Raw genomic sequence first — 25,086 nt, forward strand, 5'->3', positions numbered from 1 at the left:
ATTTCCTAATACCTCACGGCATGGGTCATGTCAAATCCACCATGGCCCCTTTAGGCTTCTGCCACTGTGATACTTGTTTCTCATGATCTGTCATTACTCTTGAAACTCCAAACATAGGAGTCGTGTGATCATAGTAAACTTACAGCTGCCTTTTAACTTCCCTCCAATGACCAAATCTTAGACTTGCGTTTGGGGGAGAAATAAAAGCTTTGGTGCACCGTCATGGCTTACGAGCCAAAACTGTGTATCTTAGATATGGGCGTGCAAGAGGCTCCCGACCTTTCATGCCTTACCTCCATGCTGTGCTCTTGTGCATCCCACACACAAACTGCACTCTGTGCAGAGTGCCAGACCTTACCCACAGCCGGGAAGGACATGGGGAGGGGTAGGAATAAGAGGTGGGAAGCAATCATGAAGCTGTTTTGAACTGGTGTGTCTCATTCCCTTCAGGAGACCTGGTGATCCTGGGAGGGTCCCTGGCCTCCAGCTGGCTCCAGGGCCGAAGCAGCTGGGGTTCCAAGGGCTTTTTCCCCTCATCATGTGTGCGGGAGCTGTGTCTTTCAGTTCGGAGCCGTCAGCTGTCCCAGACTGCTCTCCTGGAGGTGCCTGCCTATTCACTGGGCCAAGCCCGGGCCCTGATGGACCTGTCTGCTCAGCTGGAGGAGGAACTGGACTTCAGGGAAGGGGATGTGATCAACATTGTTGGTGTCCCAGAGCCTGGCTGGTTTGAAGGCGAGCTCAGAGGTTGCAGGGGCATCTTCCCAGAGGGTTTTGTGGAACTGCTTACTCCTCTGCGAACACCAGGAACCTCAGCGGATCCAGAGCCCGCAGGGACTTGTGACACCAATGGGACAGTAGAGGCGCCCCGCAAGGAGGAGGAGGAGCCAGGGAGCACCTATGGTGTTGCCCTCTATCAGTTCCAAGCCCTGGAGTCCAAGGAACTGGATTTTGATGTGGGCGATAGGATTCGGATCATAGGCATTCTGGAGGATGGCTGGCTGGAGGGGGAGCTGAGGGGAAAACGTGGCATCTTTCCACACAGATTTGTGAGGCTGGAAGCCTCTGAGCCTTGCAGGGAAAAGGCGGATGCTGGAGAATCCCAAGGTGGAGGTAGCTGTGGAGTCACTGTCCATCAAGACCTGGAAAGCACCTGCTCCAAAGATCTTCCTTTGCCAGGGAAGGATAGCAGGGAAAAGGAGGATGGCTCAGCTGCACACCCTGAGCCTGACACCATTTTGTCTCACACAACGGGGAGAGCAGAGGGCCATCTTGGCACAGATTTAAAACAGCATCAGGCCTTTCCTGGCACTGGATACCAAGGGCAACATCCCAAAGGCACAGCAGAGTCCCTCCCCTTTGGCCACACAGTCAATGGCCTTCTCCCTGCTGCTCAGCTGCCTCCCCAACAGGGCAACAGGCCTGGCCAAGCAGGAGAGTTGGAGCCTGGGGGGACCATTTCAGCCTCCCCAGGAAACTCAGAAACTCACACCCCGCCTGAGCATGATGGAGACAGTCCCGCCGTGCCCCCACAGGCTCCTCACTCCCCCCCAGATCCTTGCAGGAGCCAAGTGATTTCTTCTCCTAACAGCTGGACAGCATCTGAGGCCCAGGAGAGCCAGAGCAGCGCCCAGGACCTGGATGATTGGGTGGACAGTCAACAGGAGAAGTCCAAACCTTGTTCTTCCAGCGTGGGAGGTGCCCAGGTGGGCCTGGACACGTGGGCTGGGAGCTGGGGGGAATGCTACCCACTGGCAGGGCAGGGGGACAGCTGCACGGACCTCGACTCCAAACTGACAGAGCAGCTGGCGCAGTTTGAGAAGAGTCTGACAACTACCAGTGCTGAGCAGGACAAGGTCTCCCGACACTTCTCTATCTTGGACTATAGCTCTGAGAAGGACATTGTCCGTGGCTCTCCTGAGTGTGCTCCCCATGCCAGGCAGCCAGAGAGGAGGAAGGCCCTGAGGCCACCCCCTCCTCGGCCCAGCAGCCTTGCGACAACCCCTGTGCACACGCTGGGTGGCCAGGTGCCCAAAAGCAGGTCTCTATCCTTCTCTGTGAAGCCCTCACGGCCTGCGCCCCGGCCTCCGTCAAGCAACCAGCGGAGGAGTGTGGCCCCTCCGCAGCTTCAGCCCAGCACCCAGGAGCAGAGGGCAGAGGAAGGAGGTGAGGACTTGACACGGACAGGATCAGCTTCCCCCCGCTCCATTCTGCTGACAAGGATCGGAGAGGTGGAACGAGACCTGGAAGCTTACGGCAAGACCCGTGCTGAGCTAAGTCTGATGCTAGAAGAGCAGCATGATGAGCTAGTGAGAGCGGAGACCCTGGAAAACCTTGATTTCTGTGACTCCAACATCGAGAGCCTCAACATGGAGTTGCAGGAGCTGAGAGGTAAGTCTGCATTGGCACGGGATGGGTGTGCTTCAGGGGGACAGCTGTGTACAGGCAGTGTTGGAGCCAGTCTTTTATTTCTTTCTCTAATTCCCGATTTTGGTCATTTTATAAGCATTGTTGCAGTACAAATCATCATGATTTTGCCTCAGAGAACCAGTGTGATTCTCTGGACATCCCTCAGCCCCCTTTTTTCTTCCAACTCTCCCATCTCCTCTTGTAGCCCCACCATATATCCAGAACCCTCATCTGGTCCATTCCCAGTGTGTCCTTGCTCTGAAGCAAAAACGCAGCTGCTGCAGGTTCAACCTCCCTGCTTCACCCGCTCTTACCTGTAGGGGAGTGGACAGCAGCTTCAGAGTGGCTTTGCTGGTGGTTCTGCAGTTGAGGTCTGAGTTGATGTCTGTGACTTGACTGCCTTCAGCCTGCCAGGGTGTTGGGTTTCCAGCAGTTTCTGCTCTGGTGGTGGTACAGACCATTGGGGGCTTGTCACTAAAATCAGAGGGGATGCACAGATGGGTGCTGAACCTGACCTGGGAGTGGGCAAAAAGTAATGCCTGCCCCTGTCCTCCTGCCATCTGTGGAATGCAGAATTTCAGGAGAATGATGCTGCACTGTCAGTAACAGCAATAAAGAGCTTTAAATTGCACATATCTGTAGCCAAAAAGATGACTTTTGTTTTTGCAGCCCAGAAAAATTACTTGGGGTGGAGAAATCTGCTCTGTTTATATCAGCACATTTGGGCTCTGAAACCCAAAGATGCCATGTAAAGATCGGTGCTGTTAATTGCATTATACTCGATATTACAATAGACAATAGACAAAGTGGCAAGACAGGACCACGTACATCTCCCACAGTCCCTTCCCCAGCTTCTCCCCGGAGCTCTGACACTGCAGTTCTGTTATCAAAAACCCACGATATGTGGGAAATGTGGGCACTGCACGCAGGAGGCGGAGTGAAATGCCAACTCCTGCCTGGGGATTACTCACTCTGACTTCACTGCCTCCATCCTCCCACTGCTTAATCCATGCTGGGGAGCCCAGGCGCTTTGCTGCAGGATCGCATCTGATGCAGAGCACATGGGAATGAAGGCTGATATGGGCACACCAGGGAAACAGGGTGACAAACAGCCTCCACGTAAGTGGCATGCAAGAGGGATGCTCGGAAGGAGGCACAGAGGATTTGAGGCTAGATGAAATAACTTGAAGGTAGGAAGAAGAAGGTCTAGGCTGGATCAAGGGAAATTTTCTTACAGAATAGATCTTGCTGGGAAATGTCTCCTGCTGTCCCAGTGCTTCCTGACAGAATGGGTCCTGCCAGAATCTGTGCCGTGTTGGTTACTGAAACTGGAAGTTTTAGGCAGGAACTAACACGCTGTCCTGAGATATCTTACCTGTCAAGTTATCCCCTTAGTAATATTAGGGGACTTTTACCACTTCAAGAAACCTGAGAATTTATAAGTAGCATCTCTGGTCCTATGGTATAGATGTGCCCTACGCAAGCTCTGTTGCATCCCTCCTGCCATGTCTGATTGTGGCCAGAGAGTGTGGCTCAGGCTTGCTAGCCCAGCTTCAATGCAGCAGGCCAGATCAGTAATGTGGTCTTGCATCAGCTGGGATAAATGTGTTTGCACCATGCCTCTGGCTTGCTCTATTAGGGGAATGTGGAGGCACGCAGGAGGGATAAAAGCTTTCCCTAAGCATTGATTAGCAACCAAAGTAGGGCTGGCATAGTCTTGGGGGAGCCCAGCCCCTTGGGTTGTCCTTTGGGGAGCCAAAGGAAGTATGTGGTTTTCTAATATATGTGTTTAAAAACTGTAGACTGCTTCTTTGGTATGTCTTCTTTGCACACCGGGGGTTTCACTGATCACCAGGCTTGGGCAGGATTAGTGCTTGCCCTCCTGCACTTGGAGTAGGAGAGTCCATTGGCTTTATTTTTGTCTTCTACCAGCTCGGAGCATTGGCTGCGCATACTTAACAAGTGTTCCAAGAACCTGAGACAGAAATGATATGAATGGACTCTCCTGCTTTTCGTCTGGGGCATGTTGTGGTCATTCTTGGCTCCTCATAGGAGCTCCTGGGTTTGGTATGGAAAACTGGGAATATGTTGCACCCTGCAGTGAGAGGAATGCATGTTTCTATAGCACCCTGGAAACTGACATTGTGTGTTGGTAGTGGACTCCGTAACCCAGATAGTCTCTTCAGGCCTGTTCCTATTAGCTGGGGGGCCAGCCGTTTACCCTGGAGCAGGGAACCAGGCACCTGTGGCTGCATGGCACTGCATAGGAGCTGCTTATCTCCAGCTCTTCCCAGGACCTGTGGGTGATGGCAGAGAAAAGGGTGGGCTCACTATCAGGTTTGAGCCAGGGGCAGCCTGAAGGCCTCAGTTTCCCCCAGTGAGGTGTGGAGCAGAGCCCAGCCTCTGCTAGACTGCGTCATTTAGCTTCCATGCCTGCGGGAGCCTGAAGGCAGGGGAAGGAGAACTGCTATCCCATCTCTGGTCTGTGGCTTCGCGCACCTCACACGCTGTTTCCCTTCCCTGAGGACGTTGGTCTTGGGGCAGGGCCTCCGCATGCTCCAGTGCCCTCCTTTTCCCTGCCTCTGAGCCACATGCAGAGAGGCTCAGGCAAAGCCGTGGAGCCGGTTTGGGCAGTGAGAGCCTGCCCAGCCCTGGCCTGCCTTCTTCGGGCTGGTTACTGATTACTTTGTGCAGCAGGTGGAGGAGGCCAGGGCTGGCAGCGATTGGGCCCATGCCTCTTTGAGCCCTTGCTGGCTGGTTTCAGGAAGCGACGCCTGAGTTTCACTTGGGACCGGAGCGCTGGAGCAGAGCAAAAAAGCGGCGTCAGCCCAGGCTTGGGCTTGAGAAGCAGGTAGCAAAGGGAATCAGCACATGTACCGCACCCCAGCAGGACTATGTGCACTTATCCTGGGACGAAACACAATGTGGAGGATCCAGGACAGGAGCCTCGGCTGCTCAGCTGGGAATATGAGGACTGCTGCACCGTGTGGAGAGAGGACGTGGCTGGGGTGGCCACACTGTGCGGTGAGGCTCGCTGCAATGACAGACCCAGGGCGAGGAGGCAGTACCCAGGCTGCCAGGGAGCAGACAGCAGCACGGACAATTACAGGAGACAGGAGGGCACCTCCATGGACCGATGGAGCATGAATGGAGACTGTAGAAGTTTTTGGAAGGGAGGTATCCAGTATGCAGACTGCAGGAGAGTGGAAGGTGCTTGGGAAGGCAAAAGCCAGGATACAGAGAGTAGAAACTATAGGATGTATAAGAGGGAGGGCATTCAATACAGAGACTGCAGTTCTGAGATACGAGAAGGGTGGTACAGAGAAAGCAGAGTACCTGGGCAGTATAGGGAGGGAGGAAGGCGGTACAGAGAGGACAGAGTACCTGGGAAGTGTAGGGACGGAGGAAGGTGGCATAAGGAGGACAGAGATTGTAGGGACTACAGTGAGGATGAAAGACATTATGGGGAAAGGGAGAGGCAGTGTAGGCAGGAGAGAGGCTTTGACCAGTATATGGAGGGGAGGAGGCAGTATAGAGAGGATGGAAGCAATGAAGTATATAGGGAAGGGGAAAAGACTTATAGAGATGGTGGAGGTTCTGGGGCATATAAAGAGCAGGAAAGGCAGTATATAGGTGCCAGGGACCAAGAAGACCAAGAAGACTTTGAGCGGCACAGGCAGCCCAAAGGCCACGTGGATCGCAGCAGTCTGGACAGAGGTTGTGATGCTCCTGCATTTGCAGTCTGGTCCTCAGGGGTTGGTAGCACGAGCTTGGCATCAGGCACCTGCTACACACAGTCCAAGATGCAGGACATGGACTACAATGGCCGTGGGGAGCTGGAAGGAGCAGTCCTAGGGCCTGGGGTGCCAGCCAGGAGCAGCGGCAGAGCAGAACGCCCAAGGGTACGCACGGGCCGGCCAGACTGGAGCGAGATCTGGGAGCAGGAGGACATGGAAGCAAACAGGGTGGGCTCTGTGCTGCAGCGAAACAGCTTCTACAGACGGACGGCTCCCAGTGCCCTGCGGCACTCAGAGTTTGTGCAGACCAGGAAGGAGAAGCGAGGTACGTGGGGAAATGCTGGGCAGTTGCCTTGGGTGTGTTTTCACCCTGCCCTGACACCAGGGAAGCACCAGGACTGGCACAGGTGGGTGGCCAGCATAGCCAGGCTCTCACGGGAAACCCTAGGGCTTGCTGAAATGGGCATCATCGTTGTTACCCCTCTGTACAGTCACCTACATGTCCTGCCAGGGCTCTTGCCCCCATTTTGCAGAGGCCCAGGTGGGAGGGAAGTCCAGGCAGCACAGACCCACGGCTCAGTACTATCCTTTTGATCACCCCTCCATCTGTGCCCCAGTGTTTTGGGTATACCCTAAAACCTGTGGCCCTGATTTATCTGCTTTCTCAGGGCCCCAAGGAGGTTCCTCATGGGGGAAAGTGTGAGGCACTGGGGTTATTCTCACTGCCTGTTTTACTTTTATAACCCCTTGTGAACGGATTCTGTGTGTAGGAACTGATTCCTGACCCTGTGGAGGGCAAGTACGGCAGCTGTTCGTTGGCAGCACAAAGCAGGAAATAAGTGAAGTTGTTGTAGCACTCAGACAGACACAGAGGGCAAGTACTTGTGGTTGTGTGATTACACACGGGCAGGACACTGGGGAGGTACCATGCCCATCTGTGACAGCCCTCCAACGTGTGGTGCTGGAGGACTGTCGCAGATGGGAGCAGTACCTCCTGCATTTCCAGCTCCTCAGTACCTCAGTAGACCCTTGCCTGCACGACAGCAACTGCGTGCAGTGTCCTGGGTGACTGAGCCATCCCTGGCTCTCCAGTCCCATCAGCAGGCACCCTGGAGCTGAAGAGATACCAAAGCTGAAGGGCTCAGGCTGCCTTGGCATGGGCAGAATGGTCCCATTGAGATTGTGGCTGGGACAGTCAGCTGCAGACAGCTTTGTGAGGCTTGTCTCGCTGTTGCAGAATATTAGCGTGTTGGGGAAGGGGCAGCAAGGTAGTAGGGTCTGGGCAGAGGGAGTTGAAAGAGCACTCCTTGGTGGACTGGCCTCCCCGTTGGGCAGCCGTGTGCCTGAAAACCTGTTTGCTTCTGAGCCCTTTCTGCCAGCGTCTGCCTCCGGCACTGTGTGAACTCTCCGTGAAGGGGGGTTGAAAGGCAGAGGAAAACAGCTAGCTCCGCAGGGTAGCGGCCAGAGGTGGCAAAGCTGGAGGCTGCGGCTGCCTGTCATCTTAAACAGCGTAAAATCTGTCTTCTGGAGGTATTTGATTAACTGTGCTCTCCTGGCTGCATTTGGGTGCCCTCGGGCTGCCCTGGTAGGGTGGGACTTTGCTCAGCTGCGTCCCCAGGGCAAGGGAAGGGAATGGCCTTGCAGTGCCAGGACGGCCAAAGGGCAGCAGGGAAGCTAGGAGGAGCCAGGAGCAGAGCGAGGAGGGAAACGCCTGCAAAGCCTCAGGAGGCTGGAGCAATGTTGGCCTGGCTAGCTTTTGCAAAAGGAGGGGGGACAGACTGTGATGCCAGGCAAGAGCCTTCACTCCTCTGATGTTAAATGAGACGCTGTGTACACCCACGCTTGCTCTGGGAGGGGGTGTTGGATTTCTTCCCTGGTATGGCAGGCTCAGGGGCACAGAAGTGGTTGTGGGAGGTGCAGGGCAGGATGCCCTCGCCATCAGGGCTGGTGTCCCCCAGCAAGAAAGGAGGGAGAAAGGCTCCAGGTGTTCGGAAACACTTTCTGTCCATCCTGTGCCAGTTTCTGGCTGCCGTTCCCTGTTGTGTTCCTCCTCCTGCCCTGCTGGGGCACAGTGCTGCACTAGCAGCAACCCTGCTTGGCATATATGCTTTGCTGCTCTAGCTGCCTCAATGTAAGACCTTGCCAGCACCTGGGACCCTCCCCAAAAGCCCTCCCATCATGCTTGGCAGCAGACACCATCCTGCCCAGCTGGTAGGAAAAAATTGCCTCTGTATGCTCAAGGCATCTTTTCTAATGCTGTCTACTTCTCTCCCAGGTTCCTCCTCCTGTCCACAAAGTAAGAGAATTTAGGACATGAAAGCCCTGGTAGAGATGACATGGCCTGATCTTTTCTGTAAGCAGGGTTATTACACTTCTTTCAGATTTCTTTGCAGTACAGCCTGGTGACAGCTACTTGGTTAGAGCATCTCTTCTGGGATGAGACTCAGATGTGTCTGCCTGACACGTCAACAGGAGAACCCTCCTGTCATAGCTTTGCTGCTTAGTCACCATCATTCTTAAAGGTTTTGCATGCTAATGTGTTGCATTTCAGCTTTGAACCCCAACCTTTTTCTACTAAATTAGAGGTTTTTAGCTGATGGATTTTCTTCTCAGGCAGGTACTGTAATTAAGTAATTTTTCAGTCATCAGTTCTTTGTAGAGAATAGAGTCTTAAAATACTCATGGCAAAGACTCACAGGAAGACCTTTCAGTGTTTGTTCTTCCTGATGCTTGCTAATTTTTCAGTTCAGACTCTTAAAATAGTGGACTTCAGAGCTGCATGAGACGTTCTGGGTGGGTACGAGCACTTGCCTGCATGGAGGTTTACCTTGCTGCACCCCTGTGCCCTTGTGTGAGGACCCCAGCCTGCCTCTGCAGCACTCAGGGAACTCCTGCTGGGTTTTGGCCGACCAAGCAGAAGCATTACTCCCCAGTCCTGCATGTGGCTGCATTTCTTGTCCCCCAGTAATACATTAATGCATTTGTCTGCATTAAACCTGCTTGGTTTGAACAATGCCGTCTTGTTCAGGACACCTTGGGTCACTCAGAGACTCGTGTGCTTCACCTTTATTTGCAGTCCTGTTGAGCTGATGTTGAGTTCTCTCCATGATGACAGTGATTTTCCATTTACTTTAAAAATATTATGTAGGATCAACTCTAACTACGGTCCCTAGAGAACCTGATTAGGAATGCCATCTTTTCTGGGTGTTGTCCACTGGCAATGGGTTCTTGAGGTTCCAGTTAGCAAGGTCTTACTTCTGCTTTTTAGATGGAAAGAAACAGAGTATTTATTGTATAATTCTGCCTTTTTTGTCAAACTTACAAAAAATTTTACTATCTCTGCTTACTTGTGGAATTGCGTCATTGAAAGGTTTTCTTTTGTCCTAGATGGAAATAGAAGTCTATATAAAGTAGTATTTTATTTCCTCAATTAAAAAATGAAAACCGAATTCTTATTCTATCATCCATGGATTTTTCTTGATATCTTTCTTTCTCATTTTTCTGTACTTGAGAGTTCCTGGTGTGTCTATAGTCTATTATCTGGTTTTCTATATTCATTCATTCATTTATGTTTGCTGCCTTTATTGAAGCACAGACCCGGGACAGATTTTTCATCTCTATTGTTCTCTTGATTGCATAACCATGGTTTTTGGATTATCTGTTTAAAACATTCTTTTAAAGAACTTCCAGCTTTTTTTCTGTGTCACAGGTTGGGACCATCCTCTGTTCACACTGAATGTGGTGGGGCTATGTTTGTGTCTGGACAACCACAGGCTGTTTGGGGCGATGGTTGTGATCTTACCTGGCATAGAGTCGTCCCCACCAAGCAGGCTCTGCGTCAGATATCTCTGAGATATCAAGCCATTCCAGTGGCCCTGGAGAAGTGTCCCCAGTCTGTTCCTGTTCAGCTCATTTTTATGGTTTGTCTGGATTTATGTCCTGCTGCGTGGTCTCAGGGCTCTGCCAAGGCCGAATGCACTTCTGTGGGCTGCAGTCCTTCCTCGTTTCCTGTGCACCTCTCTGCTGCACCCCCTGCTTCCTCCTAAGGAGCAACAAGACGCTGAATATATCCAGTCTGTTGCTTTTGGATGTATTCTGTTACAGGCTTATTACCCATGTCCGGAGTGAGAGTTTTCACCTTGGCCAGATCTTGCTCCTGGCAGCAAGTTTAGCCTTTCACTCAGATTAATTATTCCCTGCCCTAGTTTCATCCCCTCTCTTCTCATGGTAGGCAGTGGCTCCTCCCCTCCTGGCGTCCACATACTTCAAATATTTGCAGCTGGTTTGTTTTGTCCTGAGTCACTGCTTGACTCTGCTGAGCTGTGAGCCTGGGGCTGGGCTTGCCTCACGGGTGGGTGCAGCTGCAGTCGGAGATTCGTGCTTACTGAGCCGGTGCAAGGGGTTATCCTCAGCGCTGATGGTCAGCACGTCCCTCTTCAGATTGCATTAGCAGCCTGGGCGCCCTGCGAGGCTGTGCTGTGCCACGGGGGATGCTGGCAGGTGAGCCCCAATGAGGAGGAGTTGGGGGGCGATGCAGCTCTTTGGGTGAGGCCCCCAGCCCGTGCGTGATAGACACGGATCCTGTTGGATCTGGTCTTCATGGGTCAACTCTGCTTCCAGACTAGGGCAGGGAGAAAACCTCTAATTGCGTGTGTGCTCCCACTAGGAGGTTGGGTAATAACAATTAGAAATTTTTGTTAATTGGAAGAAAGTCAGTGAAAGTGGTGTTTCTGAGACGAGCAGCATGAGCCGTGTGATTGCAATATTAAATCATGGCCTCCGCAGGAAGGGCAGAGGTGGGAGTATGCACCATCTTGACACTTTGCTACCAGGAGCTGGGTTACGAGTCGGTGTTGAATCTCCCATGCGTCAGTGGGCGAACTAGCAAAGCACAAAAGCAGGCGCTCCTGGGAGGCTGTCGCAGAGCATCAGACCAATCCAGAGAGCCAAGGACTTGTCGCAAATACACCAAAGGGGATAGAGAAAACAATGTTGTGAGAGGTTTTAATTTAGAGAAGCAGATTACAGAGCTCATGCAACCTATGAGCGAACAAAATCTGAGACTCTGAAAATTGTGATTGAGAACATTGTTTTTGGAAATGTATTTCTGAATGCCTGTTTGGCATCCATGTCATGGGTAAACACAAATTTGTCACTGGATTGGAATTTGGTGGCTTCATTAGAAATACCAGTTGCATTGCTGCAGGCTAACGGAACCTGTTCCAGCTTTGGTGTATGTTTTAGTGCCTCCAGAGTTGGTGGGCATGGTGACTCAGATTGAAAAGTAACATTTAAGTAGAAAATCTGTGAACTAAAATGGAGATCTGTTTAAAAAGCATTTACTGGATGACCAAAACCCACAGCTGTGAAATGGGTAGGTTTAGTTAAATGCTTAATAAACCTCATTTAGGGAAAGCTGCTATTAGACATACAAGAATGTGTGACAAACAGGAAAAAAGAAATTGATGGCAATCAACAGAGATGGTATGAAATACAAACAGTGAGAGTTTTTAAATGCTTCAGAGACAAATATGAGGTATATATGTATTGGTCAGATAGAAGATCCAAATATTACAAACAGATTCTGTATTTGGAAAGAGGCAGGACAACCTTTGAGTTCATTGCTGAAGGAGGATGCTGGACTAGTGATGAACAGCAAGAGTCCGAAGAGACTTGGCTGCAGCGTAGCCTTGTTTTTAAACGAATCAGAAATATTCAGAATATTCAGAAAGAGCAAGAAGGCCAGGGAAGAATTAATTTGTATGAGTTTTCAAAATAATGCAAATACTGATATGGTATAGGTGGGTAGAACTGGTGGCCAGCATCATGCCAGGTCAAGCAAGCTGAACTGATGACTACTATGGGCTTAAAACCTGTGCAAGGAATGTCTTGATTTCCCCTCCACAGGTGGGGATTTGAGACTTGCAGAGGAAGTACCATGGAGCTGGCAATCTCATGAGTGTCAGTCAAACCCTCGCCACAGGGCACTCTCTGAAAGGGCCTGACCTAGATTTACTTGCCTGGGGTTTGCTTGGTGGAGCGTGGGGAGCTGCTGCATTCGCTGGCAGCACTGGGCATCCCCAGCTCCGTTTTGATGAGCTGGAGCCAGGCACATTGTATGGCTGCAATTTAGCTATGGCTAAAGCTAGGAGCACAGCAGGGTTTTTTGGTGGTACAGTAAACTCCCAAGATGTCCTGTACAAAGCTTCCTCTGGTGGCATTTTGCCTGGGTATAAATGCAAAATCCTATTCTTGGACCAAGGCAAATGAGATCTTTTCAATTTGTCTTCCCCCATGCTGCTGCATGGGTCGTTTCTGCTTGCTGTTCTGGCTGGTCTTCATTTTCAAGATTCTTCCCAGGCCACCCCATGGGCAGTATCAGCTCACCCGCCCACCTCCTCTGGGTTTCAGCTCACCTGTTTGCATTGCAAATTAACACCTTCCTGCTTCTTCCAGGTTGCCTTCCCACTTGAGCTTGCTCTCCTGCAAAACAAATTACATTAATTAAAAAATATATACATCCTTATTTAAAATAACTCATTTTTTGATGCTTTCTTAACTCTTCGAGCTGCAGAGACCTGCTGACAGTGTTATCTTGGTGTTTCTTTGTCCCTCCTGCACGTTTTTCTGTCTCATGTCCTGTTCAGGCTCCGAGCAGGCAGGATATCCCTGTTGGGTGTTGGTAGAGGACCTTGCACAGCAGGGCCTTGTCTGCTACTGAGGCTTTGCAGATGCTGTGGAAATGCAAACAGCAAATCTTAAACCCAGCAGCTGCTCCCAGGCCCTGCTCGTGGACTCCTACTGCATTTGTGTTGCTAAGGTTCATCATCAGGGACTTACATGGCGGGGAGCCATGACAGCCATTGACTTAGCTGAAACCAGCCCTTTACCTTATGCAGGTCGGCTCTGACGGGGGTGGTTTTAAGGATACTTACCAGGAAGAATCGGTGAAACCTGTTCTTCTCAATAACTGCTTACTAAATGTAGTGCCAGTTGTGCTGCTAAATCCTCTTCTGTGGTGCTGGCCCTTTTGGGGCAGCAAAAAAAAAAATTAAGCCCCAGGCTCAATTTCAAGCCAGGGCAACAGAAACACCTGTTTAGAGAGACCTGCATCTTCCCTCCCATGTTGAGGGCATCTTCTGAGCAGGGTTTGAGCTGGGTTTCCCGTTTGCTGCAGTCTGGGGGGGCGTCTGGGACTGATTTTGAAGTCGCTCTTTCTGCAAGAGGCACAACAGGTCGTCCTCAGCCCCAGTAACTGTGAGAAGTTGCTGTTTGATGCCAATGCTGCTGGTTTCTGTTTGTCACTGCTGCTTTGCAATGGGAACGGCTGGCGTGGTTGTTTCAGCTGGTTATGGGCTGAGTCGGAGTCTCATGTCAGCCACATTTCTTTTCTTTCCTGGGTCGTTTCAGTGCAAAAACCCCAACCTGGCAGAGCAGCAGGCAAGACGCTTAGGCTGAGGCAGTGATTTTTCCATCCCATGTTTCATGCTGCCGTTGCTTACTGCCATCACCCAGCAGGGCAAGGCTGGGGGCTGCCTGCAGGTGAGGAGGGCCTGCCCAGCCCCTGGGCAGAAGCAGCTGGGAGCACAGGGGTCTCTTGGGGCTGTGCACAGTGGGTGCCAGCACAGCAGGATAAATCCCAAGCCCTGCTGAGTAGCCCTTGGAGTCCCGCTGGCTGAGCCACTGTTGCCTGAGGCTGTAACCGAAGAGGTCAGGGAGGTGGAGATCTGGAAGTGCCTGCCCTGCAAAAATATTTTTACAAATGTCAGAGCTGGGGCATGTCCACAACTCTAATAAAATCCCATTGAGAGCAGCTGGAGATCTGTGGGAGATGGCTGGAGCAGACAGTATTTGTCATATCAGCAGTTGGCCTTAAACCAGGTACCTGAGGCAGGCTGGGGTGCTGCACGGGGCTCGGGGACCCCGTGGGCCTCAGTTCTGCAAAGCAGCTGTAAAATGGGGGAGAGCCAAGAGTTTCTGGGCCACACCCTGCCTCAGAGGGGTGTCCTGAGGAGGTGCTGGAAAGGGGATCTCCTGAATCTGGGGAGGGGGTGTGCTGTTGCTGTGTTTTTGGCCAGAGGGCACATGCGTTTAAAAGCAGGCAGGTGGGGTAGAAAGTGGCTGGGGCCCAGGAATCTGTTGGGGGATAAAATGTCTCAATGAAAACTGGAGGGGGCTGGGCCAGCCTAGGAGCTGCAGGTGGGACAGAAAACCAGGAGGAAAAGCAGCTGCCGGGCCCTGGGACAGGGAAGAGGAGGGTGGCGGGTGCCTGCCTGTCCCCAGGGCCCACAGGCCAGGCATCCTGCTGCACCAAGCGCCCCGGCACCCTGCCGGCGCAGGGTCGGGAGGCTGCTGCAGGGGGGACGGTGGCCCGGGCACCAAGCAGGTCCCTGGGCTGTGCTGGGGGCCCAGGGGCTCTCCACCCCGGGGCCGCCTGCCATGGCAGCGTGGCCGCCCGCGGGGTGCATCCCGCCACCCCTGGCCTTTGCCTCGCTGGGCCTCTGGGTGCCCACCCCAGCCTCCCGACAAGCGCCGCTGCCGCCACGGCCTTCCCGGCCCTGTGCGGTGCTGCTCGCCATGGTCCAGCTCCAGGCTTTGCCGCCGGCAGCCCTATTGTGGGTGCCCGGAGGCCTTTTCGGCCATTCAGATGGAAATGCCCCGGGGCTGGAGAATGGAGACCCTGTTCCCAGTCTGAGGGGAGGGGGCAGCCGCCATTACTTGGCTTGGAAGAGGGCAAGGAGGGGAGTGGGGCTCCTCTGCCACATGCTCAGCCCCACAGAGTTTGCTGGGGCGGCAGAGCTGGGGAGAGGGGTCTGAACCCGGCTGGCATTAGGAGGGACAGTCTGGAGCAGGTTTGTGTTGCTTGGTGCTTGCTGCTGCAGCGTTACTGGTGCTGCGAGGGCAGGCTATGGGAACAGACCGGGGCTCCCTGCTGCCATGGGGCTGGGAGTTCGGGAATGGCTTCTCTGGAGAGGCCCTTGGATGGACAGCCGTGTTTAGCAGTCTTATATGTTGCATGTACCACAGTTCAGGCACTACTTGTCTCCCGTCCTTGCATCCACACTGGGTGATGCTGATCTTACTTGTCTGTCTTGCAGAGATGACTCTCCTGTCCTCCGAGACACCATCCCTGGAGACATCCTCAGCTGCCACTGAGAGCCCAGAGCAAAGGATGCTGGAAAAGAGGTCCAAGGTTATTGAGGAACTGCTCCAGACAGAGCGGGACTATATCCGAGACCTGGAGATGTGTGTGGACAGGATCATGGTGCCTCTGCAGCAGGCACAGGTAGGAGCATGGGGGCAACCTACAGTGCAGCACTGGTGGGGTGGGGTGAGGATACTCAGCCCACTTTGTTCTTGGAGACTTCCAAGCAGAAGCACAGGAACCCACAGGGGAAATTCAGCTGTGCTGAGGGGAGCAGCATGGTTCTCACTGCTCCCTACACTTACAGAAACAGTCCATCTGTTTTGGGATCCTGCTGAGCTGTCACCATTGCTGAGAGCAAGAGATGTGGCAGCAAGTATCACAGATTCATTTCCTGGGGCAAGAAGTGTTCCTTTTCATTTGGTTTGTAGGCTAAATTCATTGTTGGGAGAAAGAAAATATGAGGTCTTGGCATAGGGACAGAGTTGGTAAGAGGAGAGGGAGAATGTCAGGTGAACAGAGGCAGGGATGAAATTGCTGGGAGGAGGAGAACACTGTGTTTGGTAGGACATATAAGGAGTGTGAGTTTCAGTGCACTGGGGGACGAGAGAGTGAGTACAGAAGTCACTGTGAGGGGATGAAGTCACACTGAGCGGCTGCTGTGGAGCTGAGGGCTGATGAGTTGCAGGAGGGCAAGGGGGGGCTGTTGGGTCTGGCTGGGACATGTTTCCCCATCCAGGACATCTCTCTTCCCATTTCCCAGATGCAGAACATAGACTTTGAGGGTCTTTTTGGAAACATCCACATGGTAATTAGCTTCTCCAAGAAGCTGCTGTCCACCTTGGAGGCTTCAGATGCCATCGGTATGAATTCTGCTGTTACCTTTTCTCAGCAGGCTGGGATGGGCTTTGCTAATGGTGGGGCAGAACAGAGTAGTTTAAATGGCAGGAGAATATCACTGGGGTTGGGCTTCCTCCCCGCTGGTCCCTGTCACTGCTTATCAGTCCAGCAGCGAAGCCAAGGAGATCTGTGTTGCCCCATGGACCGCTATGCTGAGAAACACAGTGTTTGAGGCCCTCCCTGGCCCCTTGTCCCAAAGGGAGCCCCACTCCTTACTCCTGCCCTGCCAGCTTTGGCTGCTCAGGCCCTGGGCAGCCTGTGCCTTTTCTCTCCAATTGGCTCCCCACCCATGCTGCCACTGACCAGTGTTCCTGCTCCTCACCTCTGGCAGAGCTGGATCAATAGAGGTCTCTGGGCTTAGTGACTCCTGGAGTCCCCTGGAGAGAGCCCCTGGGGGCTCTTCAGCTAGGTAGACAGTCCCCTCAAAGGACGAATGAACCTGGTGAGTTACCATGACATGCCCTTGACATCAGCATGGGGCCTCCTTGCCTCAGCAGACCTTTGATGTGCAGCTTCCCATTTCTGTCCCCCTGGCCTGCAGTGATAGGGAAGCAGGAAGGAGGTGTGGGCATGCTGAGGGTGGTGAGGAGGCATCCTGGTTGCTCTAATAACAGTCCTCTCGAGCTGTATATGGGGAAGGGGACCACTAGGTGTCTCACCAGGAGACATGCCAGGGTTGAAGGCAGCTGGAGACCAGGAGACACTGAAGTCCTGCTTTGCTGCTGTCTGCAGGACCAGTGTTCCTGGCACAGCGTGCAGAACTGGAGAGCGTCTACAGGGTGTATTGCCAGAACCATGACGAGGCCATCGCACTGCTGGAAACCTATGAGAAGGATGAGAAGATGCAGAAGCTACTCCTGGACCTGCTGGATAGCCTCAGGTTGGAGCCTCTGGCTGTGGCAGCCACCAGGCTGGGGTAGGGGGGTCAGTCTCCAGCATCCCTGACCCTCTACCAGCAGTGCTTGGACAGTTCAGGTGGTGACTGGAGAGGGGCCAGCTGTGTCATTGCACAGTTGACCAGGCTCCAGGTTCAAATGGCCCCCTGCCCCAATGCACAGGTGCTGGGTCACCTGTAGGCCCCCTTAAACTCTGAGCAGAAGCCACCACAGTACAGAGAAGGTGGCATGTCATGGACTGAGGGCTCCTATTCCCCAAGCCCTGCTCCACCATGGCTGGTGAAGAAGCAGCTGCTTTGCCTGGCTCAGCAACTGCCAGGGCTCCAGCTTGTGGAGGTTAATGCCCTGGGATCCAGCAGTGCTGGCTGCTGTGCTGGAGGGACAGGACTGCCCACTGCCCTGGCAGCATCACTGTGGGAGGGGGCAAAGGCGCTGGCTGCAGGACTGCATGCCTGCCGCCTCATTTAACCCGTTGCTCTTCTTTGCTTTTTGGCACTCTGTGGGCTGGCAGGAGCCTGTACAGTGAGTGGTAAGTGCATCTTTCCTGTTACTCCACGCTTGTCTGTCTGGCCTGGCCTGGCTGTTCCTTTGTAACTTATAACTAACCTCCTGCCACTGGCTGGGTGCATGTCAGGGAGCCCTAACGGTGGCTTGTGAAGGCATGTGTGGGAGGAGCAGGGTGTCCGTGGCGCAATCGCAACAGAGGCAGCACAGGCAGGTGATGTGGCGAGGGGTGGTCTTGGGCAGGAAACAGGTTTCGGAGCTGTCAGCCCCAAGGATCCAGGAGAGCCTTGCACTGGCTGCAGTCCTGAGCACAGTCAGTCTGTCCTGCAGTGGGGCTCAGAGCTGGGCAGTCAGGTGGTTGGGCAGAGTCTGAGGCATGTGGCACTCTGGTAAGTTTGAGGCTGTGCCTGTGTGGGATTTTGTGGTGGGTCTAGTGATGGAGAGGATCCTGGCTGGGAAGGGTCACCTGGTGTGAGTGAGGTCTGGAAACCTGGGGCTGATTTGAGATCACTGGGGGTTCAGGAGTGCAGTGAGTTTGAAGATGAGGGTGGCATGGCCTAGGGACTACAGTGGATTTAGAGGCGTTGCTATTCTGGGTATAGATGGGGTTGGTTTAAGGGGGCAGAATTTGCACGGCAGAGCTGGACTGAAACCTGGTGTATCTCCTTTGTCCCAATTTCCCAGGGGCTGCACAAACTACATTAACCTGGGCTCCTTCCTCATCAAGCCAGTGCAAAGGGTGATGCGGTACCCACTGCTGCTGATGGAGCTGCTGAGCGCCACCCCCGAGGCTCACCCTGACAAGGCACCACTCACAGCTGCTGTCCTCACAGTCAAAGAAATCAACGTCAACATCAACGAATACAAGCGCCGGAAGGACCTGGGTGAGTAGCTGGGTGTTGCTGGGGAGAGAGAGACAGGAGTGGGTGTGTTGATTTTGGCATGTTTCGGCTCCTGAGCCTTAGATGGCAATCACAGTCATGGAGGGAGTCTGCTCCCAAGGTCTGTGCCCTCACAGAAGTGCAGTAGAAGAGCTGCATTTTTAAAATCCTAGCGTGAGATACAATACTTAAAGTAATACAGTATACATCTGACTTTAGCTGTTTCTTGTAATACAGAGATATGAAATGTATGCAGTTGCTGACCACATGGCTATTAAAAGACAATAAAAATAATAAGACAAAAGAATATATATTTGAAGTTTAAAAATGCAATTTTAAACAACACAAGTAGGGAATTAATCTGCTAGGACAGTCTCTCTTACTGAGCTTTGGAGACTAAGTCTGAAGGTATATCTGTAGAGGGGACAGAATCACAGAGGTGCTGGCTGCAAGAGCCCTCTGGGGTCTCCTGTCCAACCTCCTGCCTGGAGCAGGATTGTCCCCAACGTTGGCTCTGATCGGCCACCGCTCCCTCCAGCCCATTCTCACGGACCCCCAAGGATAGGGATTTCACAGCCTCTCTGCTGTCCTGCGCCAGGGATGCGCCACCTTCATGGTGAAGCTGTGCTCCCCGATGCACCCTGAAGCTCCCAGGCTGCCATCTGTGGCCGCTGCCCATCCTTGTCTTGCCGGGCACTGCTGAGAGGAGTTTGTAGCTGCCCTTCAGGTAGGTGCCGGCTGTGAGCAGATCCCCCTCTGCCTCCTCCCAGCCAGGCTGAGCACGCCCAGCTCTCCTTGTGGGGCCTGAGCTCCTGTGGGTCAGGAGCTCTGGTTCTCCCACATCTCTCTTGATGTGGGGGCACCAAAACTGTATCCAAGTGCAGCCTCCCTGGGAGTGAACAGAGGGAGAAAATGGTTCCCTTTGACCTGCCAGCCACCTTCCCTGTTTTCCCTTGGAAGCCTCTGACTCATGCAAGTCTTACACTTTACTCTTTCCACATAGCCCCACTGAAGCTGAGATGACATAGGCTGCCTGTAATGATTGCTTATATTTGCTAAAGAAGCAAATGTGTATCCAGTGATTATTATACACCATCTCCTATGTCATTTTGTGCTAACACGATGCATAATCCTATGGAGGAGTTTGAATGGAGGGTGTAAAAACTGTAGGGCATATCGAGAGCTAAATAGGGGATTACAGGTGGCATAGTGCTGAATTTCAAGATGATGCATAGCGTGGCATGGTGTGCCGTGGTGTGTGGGGTACTTGGGACTGCAGAGGCTTAGGGACGGGGAGATCCAGCAAGGCAATTGTTGATGAGGCCCTGTAAGACATGGGCGTTGTGCTGACAAGGGTTCTGATTTCTACATTAATCTCCTCAGTGCTAAAGTATCGGAAAGGGGATGAGGATAGCCTCATGGAGAAGATCTCCAAGCTCAACTTCCACTCTATCATCAAGAAATCCAACCGTGTGAGCAGCCACATCAAGCATCTCACAGGCTTTGCACCCCAGGTAATGTGCATGAGCTGCCAGGTGCACTTATACCCTGTGGTGCTTCTGTGGTGGTATCTGCTGTCCCCCCACACACCTTCCCCAATAAGTAGCTCAGATCCAGGCCAGCAAGGCAGAGTGAGCTTAGGGTCTGAACCACCCATCTCTGCTGTCTGGCTTGCGGGCAGGAGGCCCCACATCTCGCACTCTGGGAGGTGCTGGAGTCCTGCATTGCCTTCCTTGAGACATTTTCTCTCACAGCTGAAGAATGAAGCCTTTGAAGAGACAGAGAAAAATTTCCGAATGCAGGAGCGGCTGATCAAGTCCTTCATCCGGGACCTTTCCCTCTACCTGCAGCACGTTCGGGTGAGTCAGTCTGGGTGTGATCCCTTACCCATGGGGCTCACTGTGCCCCTCCTGCCTGCATGGTGTGTACCTGCAGTGCCTCTGGCCAGTGCTCCTGCCCCGAGCCCTGTCAGGGTGGGTGGTCTCTGAGGGTCTGGGCTGCCCTGGGAGGCCTCTTTTCCTGGACACCAAGCACGGCTGTGCTGACTCTGTGTCCCTGGTGCAGGAATCGGCTTGCATGAAGGCACTGGCAGCAGTGAGCATGTGGGATCTTTGCACGGAGAAGGGCAGTGGGGACTTGGACCAGTTCCAGAAAGTGAATCGGCTCATCAGCGACCAGCTCTTCTCTAACTTCGTGAGTGAGGCTGTGCTCTCACGTGCTGGTGACACCCCTGTGGGGGCCTGCTGCAGATGGGCAGCCCCTGGGAGGCTGTAGGGCGGGTAACACAGCCTGGGAGAGGTATGAGCACTCCTGTTTGGCTCTTCCCTTCTGAGAGCTTGGATGCCTGTGGGTTTATGTTGTGTATTGAGCATGCCTATTAGATATGCATTTTTTCAGCCCTACCTGAAATGTTACAGCTCTCTATATGAGTGGTTCAGGTACTTCATACAGCATTGCCCACACTGGCACGTTTATTTAAGATTATAGAATAATTCCTGTTGGAAGGGACCTCTGGAGCTCCAGTGGGTGCTGTTGGGAAGACAGACCCTATGCTGTCCTAGGGAGGTTGGGTGCTGGAGGGTGAGCTGCTGGTGTTCACCACACAGTAGGAGAGAGCACCTTGTCTCATCTGCTCTCTGCACCTCTGCCCACCAGAAAGAGAGGACGGAGCGGCTGGTGAGCTCACCCCTGAACCAGCTGCTGAGCATGTTTGCGGGGCCCCACAAGCTGGTGCAGAAACGCTTCGACAAGCTTCTCGACTTCCACAACTGCACAGAGCGAGCAGAGAAGCTGAAGGACAAACGAACGCTGGAGGAGCTGCAGTCAGCCCGCAACAACTACGAGGCCCTCAACGCCCAGCTGCTGGACGAGCTGCCCAAGTTCCTGCGCTTTGCCAAGGAGCTGTTTGCCAGCTGCGTGCGGGGCTATGCTGAGGCACACTGTGACTTTGTGCGCTTGGCCCTGGAGGAGCTGAGACCCCTGTTGTCGGTGGGTTCCTGGAGCACAGCCAGCACTCTGGGCTCAGTGCAGCACTAATCTCTGCACAGGGCATGTCCCTGAGCCTCTCTGGGACCTGTCCTGTTGCAGTGGAAGCTGCTGCTGCAGTTTCAGGCCCAGAGTGCCTTGGGAAGGGCTCCTGTGGGATGCTGTCAGGGCAGGGATTGCAGGATCACGATGCAGTTGTCCATAGAGCTCTGGCTGCTCCTGGAGCAGTGGCAGCAGAGCATCTGCCTGGGAGGATCTCAGGTCATCAGTTTGGGGACTACTCAGAGCTGGGTCCAGACAGGACTGCAAATCTGGGCCTGATGCAAGTCGCAGGCAGGACTCAGAACCCTGCTGGGAGCTGGCATAGTCTCTGCTGTAGCTTTTGGCCACTTTTCCCAGCAGCTGTCACCTAACCATGACCCCCAACCATGCTCTGGTTCCAGCTGCTGAAGGTGTCCAGCAGGGAGGGAAACCTCATTGCCATCTTCCAGGATGAGCACAGTAGAGTCCTCCAGCAGCTCCAGGCCTTCACCTTCTTCCCAGAGTCTCAAGCAGCTCCCAAGAAGCCTTTTGAAAGGAAGAGCGTGGAGCGGCAGTCTGCCCGGCGCCAGCCCCTTGTCGGCTTGGTGAGTTCCCTCTGCCCTGTGTCAGGGCTTGCAGAGCCTGCGACAGCCCCTCACACCTGCCTTGTTCCTCTGCAGCCTAGCTACCTCCTGCAGTCAGATGACATCCGAGCTGCCCTCCTGGCTCGCTATCCTCCAGACAGTCTCTTCCAGGCAGACCGCAATTTCAATGCTACCCAAGACCTGGATGTCTCACTGCTGGAAGGAGACATCGTGGGTGTCATCAAGAAGAAGGACCCCATGGGTAGCCAGAATCGCTGGCTTATAGACAACGGGGGTAGGTGTCTGCTATCTGCCCTTGGCACCTGCTGTGAGTCCCCAACTCTGGTCCCCTGCACCCCAATCTGAGCTCCCTTCCTCTCCCTCTCTGCAGTGACCAAGGGCTTTGTGTACAGCTCCTTTCTGAAGCCCTACAACCCACGCCGCAGCCAGTCGGACGTCTCTGTAGGCAGCCACTCTTCCAACGAGTCAGAGCTCAGCAGCTCCTCTTCCCAAAGCAACACCACACTGACCTTCAGCCCCAGCGGGGCAGCCGTCACCTTCACTCAGAAACCCCTGCAGGAATCAGCCTCCCCAGCAGACCCATACCAGTCCCCACAGCCCCTCTCGGAGATGGACTCCCCCTCTCTGCCCCAGCTTGGCTCTGGTGACAGGACAGCCCCGCTGGAGGCTGGTACAGTGACGTCTCAGCGCCGCTACAGCCGCCCCGAGCTGGGCTGCAGCTCTGGCTCTCGCAATGGGCACCCCACCAAAGTGCATCTCAGGCCCGCACCCTCGGTGGAGGACAGAGACTCTGGGCTGGAGAGCAGCGAGTCAGAGGGCAACCAGGTGAGCCCTGAGCCTCCCCAGGGGGGCTGCGGATACCAAGGGCTGACCCCCTCACTTAAGTGGGTGCTGAATCATCCCCCTCCCTGGCAGTGACCAGGGAGATGCAGGAGATGAAGGCTGCTTTGTCCCAAAGGACTGAGGTGGAGGATGAGACCTTTTCTCCCAGCAGCAGAAGTGCAAGAGCAGAAAATGAGGCTGCAAACGGGGGGCAGCTCTGGCAGACGCCAGGATGGGGCTGGGGCGGTCACTGTTTGGGGGAAGGAGCAAAAGCTCACACATCCTATGCAATGTGACAGCAAGGCTGTGTGGCGCAATCATTCAACTGATGCTCTCCCTCTGTCCGGCAGGTCTATTACGCTCTCTACACCTTCAAAGGCCGAAACACCAACGAGCTGAGTGTGTCAGCTAACCAGAGACTCAGGATCCTGCAGTTCGAGGACATCACAGGCAATCAGGAGTGGTGGCTGGCTGAGGCACACGGCAAGCAGGGCTACGTGCCCTCCAGTTACATCCGGAAGACAGAGTACACGTGAGGTGGTGGGCAGGAGCCGGCACCCCGTGCCTTTTTCCTGCGAGGACTGCCAGGGTCTCGGGGGGGCTGGCGAGCTGCATCCCCCACTGCCCTGAGCCTACGTTCCTTGCAGCTGTGCAGTGCTCCTGGGCCCCACCACATTGGCTGCCACTGGGAGGAGGATGGGTGGGCTGGCAGGAACAGGCAGCTTGTGCAGGGGCGAGTTCACCGGTGCTGTTTGAGCCTCCTGTGTCCAGCTGGGAGCAGGGGAGCAGAGCATGGGGCCATGGCCCAGGTCGGGGTAAGGCTTGACCAAGGCTGAGGGGCTGCTGTGGGTTTAAATTGTGGAAGGCTAATCTTGAGTTTCTGGAGGCCATCTTTGGCCAAGTAGTGTTAAAAGCAAGCCGGCACCTGTGACTGTTCTCCCTGTGCCTTCTCAGCAGCAGCAGCCTGGTCTCACATGTCTGTGCAGGACCTCAGGGTGGGACATGTACACATTGCCTGGGGAAGCGGCTCTGAGGGTCGCTGGGAGTAGTTGAGCTCCAGGGCTGGGATGGGCCTGGCCTCTGAAAGCCCCCACAGCAGAGACCCCAGCAGGTGCTTCATCCCCGGGCTTGGTCTCCCAGGGGCTCAGGTCTCTCCAAGCTCTGCTGCTAGCAGCAGCCTTTGAGTTCACAGGTGAGCCAGAGGCCCAGAACACCATCTTTCCTTGTCAGCATAGTATCTCCAGTGCCCAAGACCCATCTTTGCACTGACATGCCCACCTGGCTGTTCTGGGCTGGGGCAGGGCAGAAGGCAAAGAACAGGCTGTCTTCCAGCCTGATTTTCTGGGAGCTCTGACCAGGATTGCCTCACCTGCGCTTTCCTGCAGGGCACTGGAGGTGGTGCTGACATTCTGGGAGGGCAAAGTCCTCCCTGGGAGGGATGTGGTGCCCTTTGCTGGGGTGGTGTGTCTTACCCACTGCTGCCGTGCCCTGAAGGAGGGAAGCTCCCTTCTCTTGGGGCGATGTTTGTATCCCCTGTACTGCTGCTCTGTAAATAAAGATTTGCCCTTGTGTATAGGAGGTGCCTGTGCAAGTATTGCGAGAGCAGGGAGGGTTGCCTGGCCAGTGCTGGGCTGGGGGGCAAAGCCCACAGACTTCATACAGACTCTGCAGGGCCCGGAAGAATGTTTACCTTTCAGTGGGGTCCAGCATGCTTCTGCCATGGTGTTTGTTCCAGCTGCAGCTCAAGGACTAGGAAACCCTCATAGGGAAGTTCTTCATTAAGATGATGTGATTGCACTGCCCTCTCCCCCTGCTGATGGGTGTTACATGACTCAGCTGGGTCTGTGGGTGGTTTGCGTCCCTCCTGCCACCAGCTAGGGTGAAGGCATTTGCCCTGCTGTAAGTGGGTGGGTGGCAGCAGCGTGCAAGTGGGCATGCCAGCAACCGATGTCGGTGCTACAGCTCTTGGCTTTCATGCCCAAGAACAAAGAAGGGTCACGAGTTTGTGACCAGTAACCACCGTATTTTGTGTTACATGTGTGCATGCCAGCATAGAACACAGGCATGCCTGCACCTCTCCAGCTTGTCTCCAGCACAGTCAGGGTTGTAGTCTGGAGCCACAGCCCAAAATCCACCCCACTACTAGTTACGATAGCCCCCAAAGACTGCCTCATTTATCTGCAC

At 53.9% G+C, this 25,086-nt stretch overlaps 1 protein-coding gene across 7 annotated transcripts in view; it reads left to right on the top strand.

Annotated features, from left to right (window-relative positions):
- DNMBP (dynamin binding protein) overlaps window positions 1-24,475 on the top strand; it is a 35,958-nt gene extending 11,483 nt beyond the window's left edge. For 5 of the 7 annotated variants that reach the window (XM_064463894.1, XM_064463891.1, XM_064463895.1 and 2 more), the window contains 14 exons: window positions 451-2,388; window positions 15,242-15,429; window positions 16,052-16,151; window positions 16,921-17,068; window positions 17,596-17,613; window positions 18,273-18,472; window positions 19,853-19,983; window positions 20,224-20,328; window positions 20,534-20,662; window positions 21,125-21,457; window positions 21,898-22,080; window positions 22,156-22,354; window positions 22,451-22,905; window positions 23,253-24,475. In XM_064463894.1, coding sequence (XP_064319964.1) covers window positions 451-2,388; window positions 15,242-15,429; window positions 16,052-16,151; window positions 16,921-17,068; window positions 17,596-17,613; window positions 18,273-18,472; window positions 19,853-19,983; window positions 20,224-20,328; window positions 20,534-20,662; window positions 21,125-21,457; window positions 21,898-22,080; window positions 22,156-22,354; window positions 22,451-22,905; window positions 23,253-23,438 — 4,313 coding nt within the window. In that variant the 3' untranslated portion in view covers window positions 23,439-24,475. Of the gene's footprint in view, window positions 1-450; window positions 2,389-5,155; window positions 6,469-10,551; window positions 10,644-15,241; window positions 15,430-16,051; window positions 16,152-16,920; window positions 17,069-17,595; window positions 17,614-18,272; window positions 18,473-19,852; window positions 19,984-20,223; window positions 20,329-20,533; window positions 20,663-21,124; window positions 21,458-21,897; window positions 22,081-22,155; window positions 22,355-22,450; window positions 22,906-23,252 lie in introns of those variants that run through there. The other 2 variants (XM_064463897.1, XM_064463898.1) reach the window with 2 other exon arrangements.
- The last annotated feature ends 611 nt before the right edge of the window (window positions 24,476-25,086 follow it).

Source organism: Phalacrocorax carbo, chromosome 12, assembly GCF_963921805.1.
Source record: "Phalacrocorax carbo chromosome 12, bPhaCar2.1, whole genome shotgun sequence".
Taxonomy (NCBI): domain Eukaryota; kingdom Metazoa; phylum Chordata; class Aves; order Suliformes; family Phalacrocoracidae; genus Phalacrocorax; species Phalacrocorax carbo.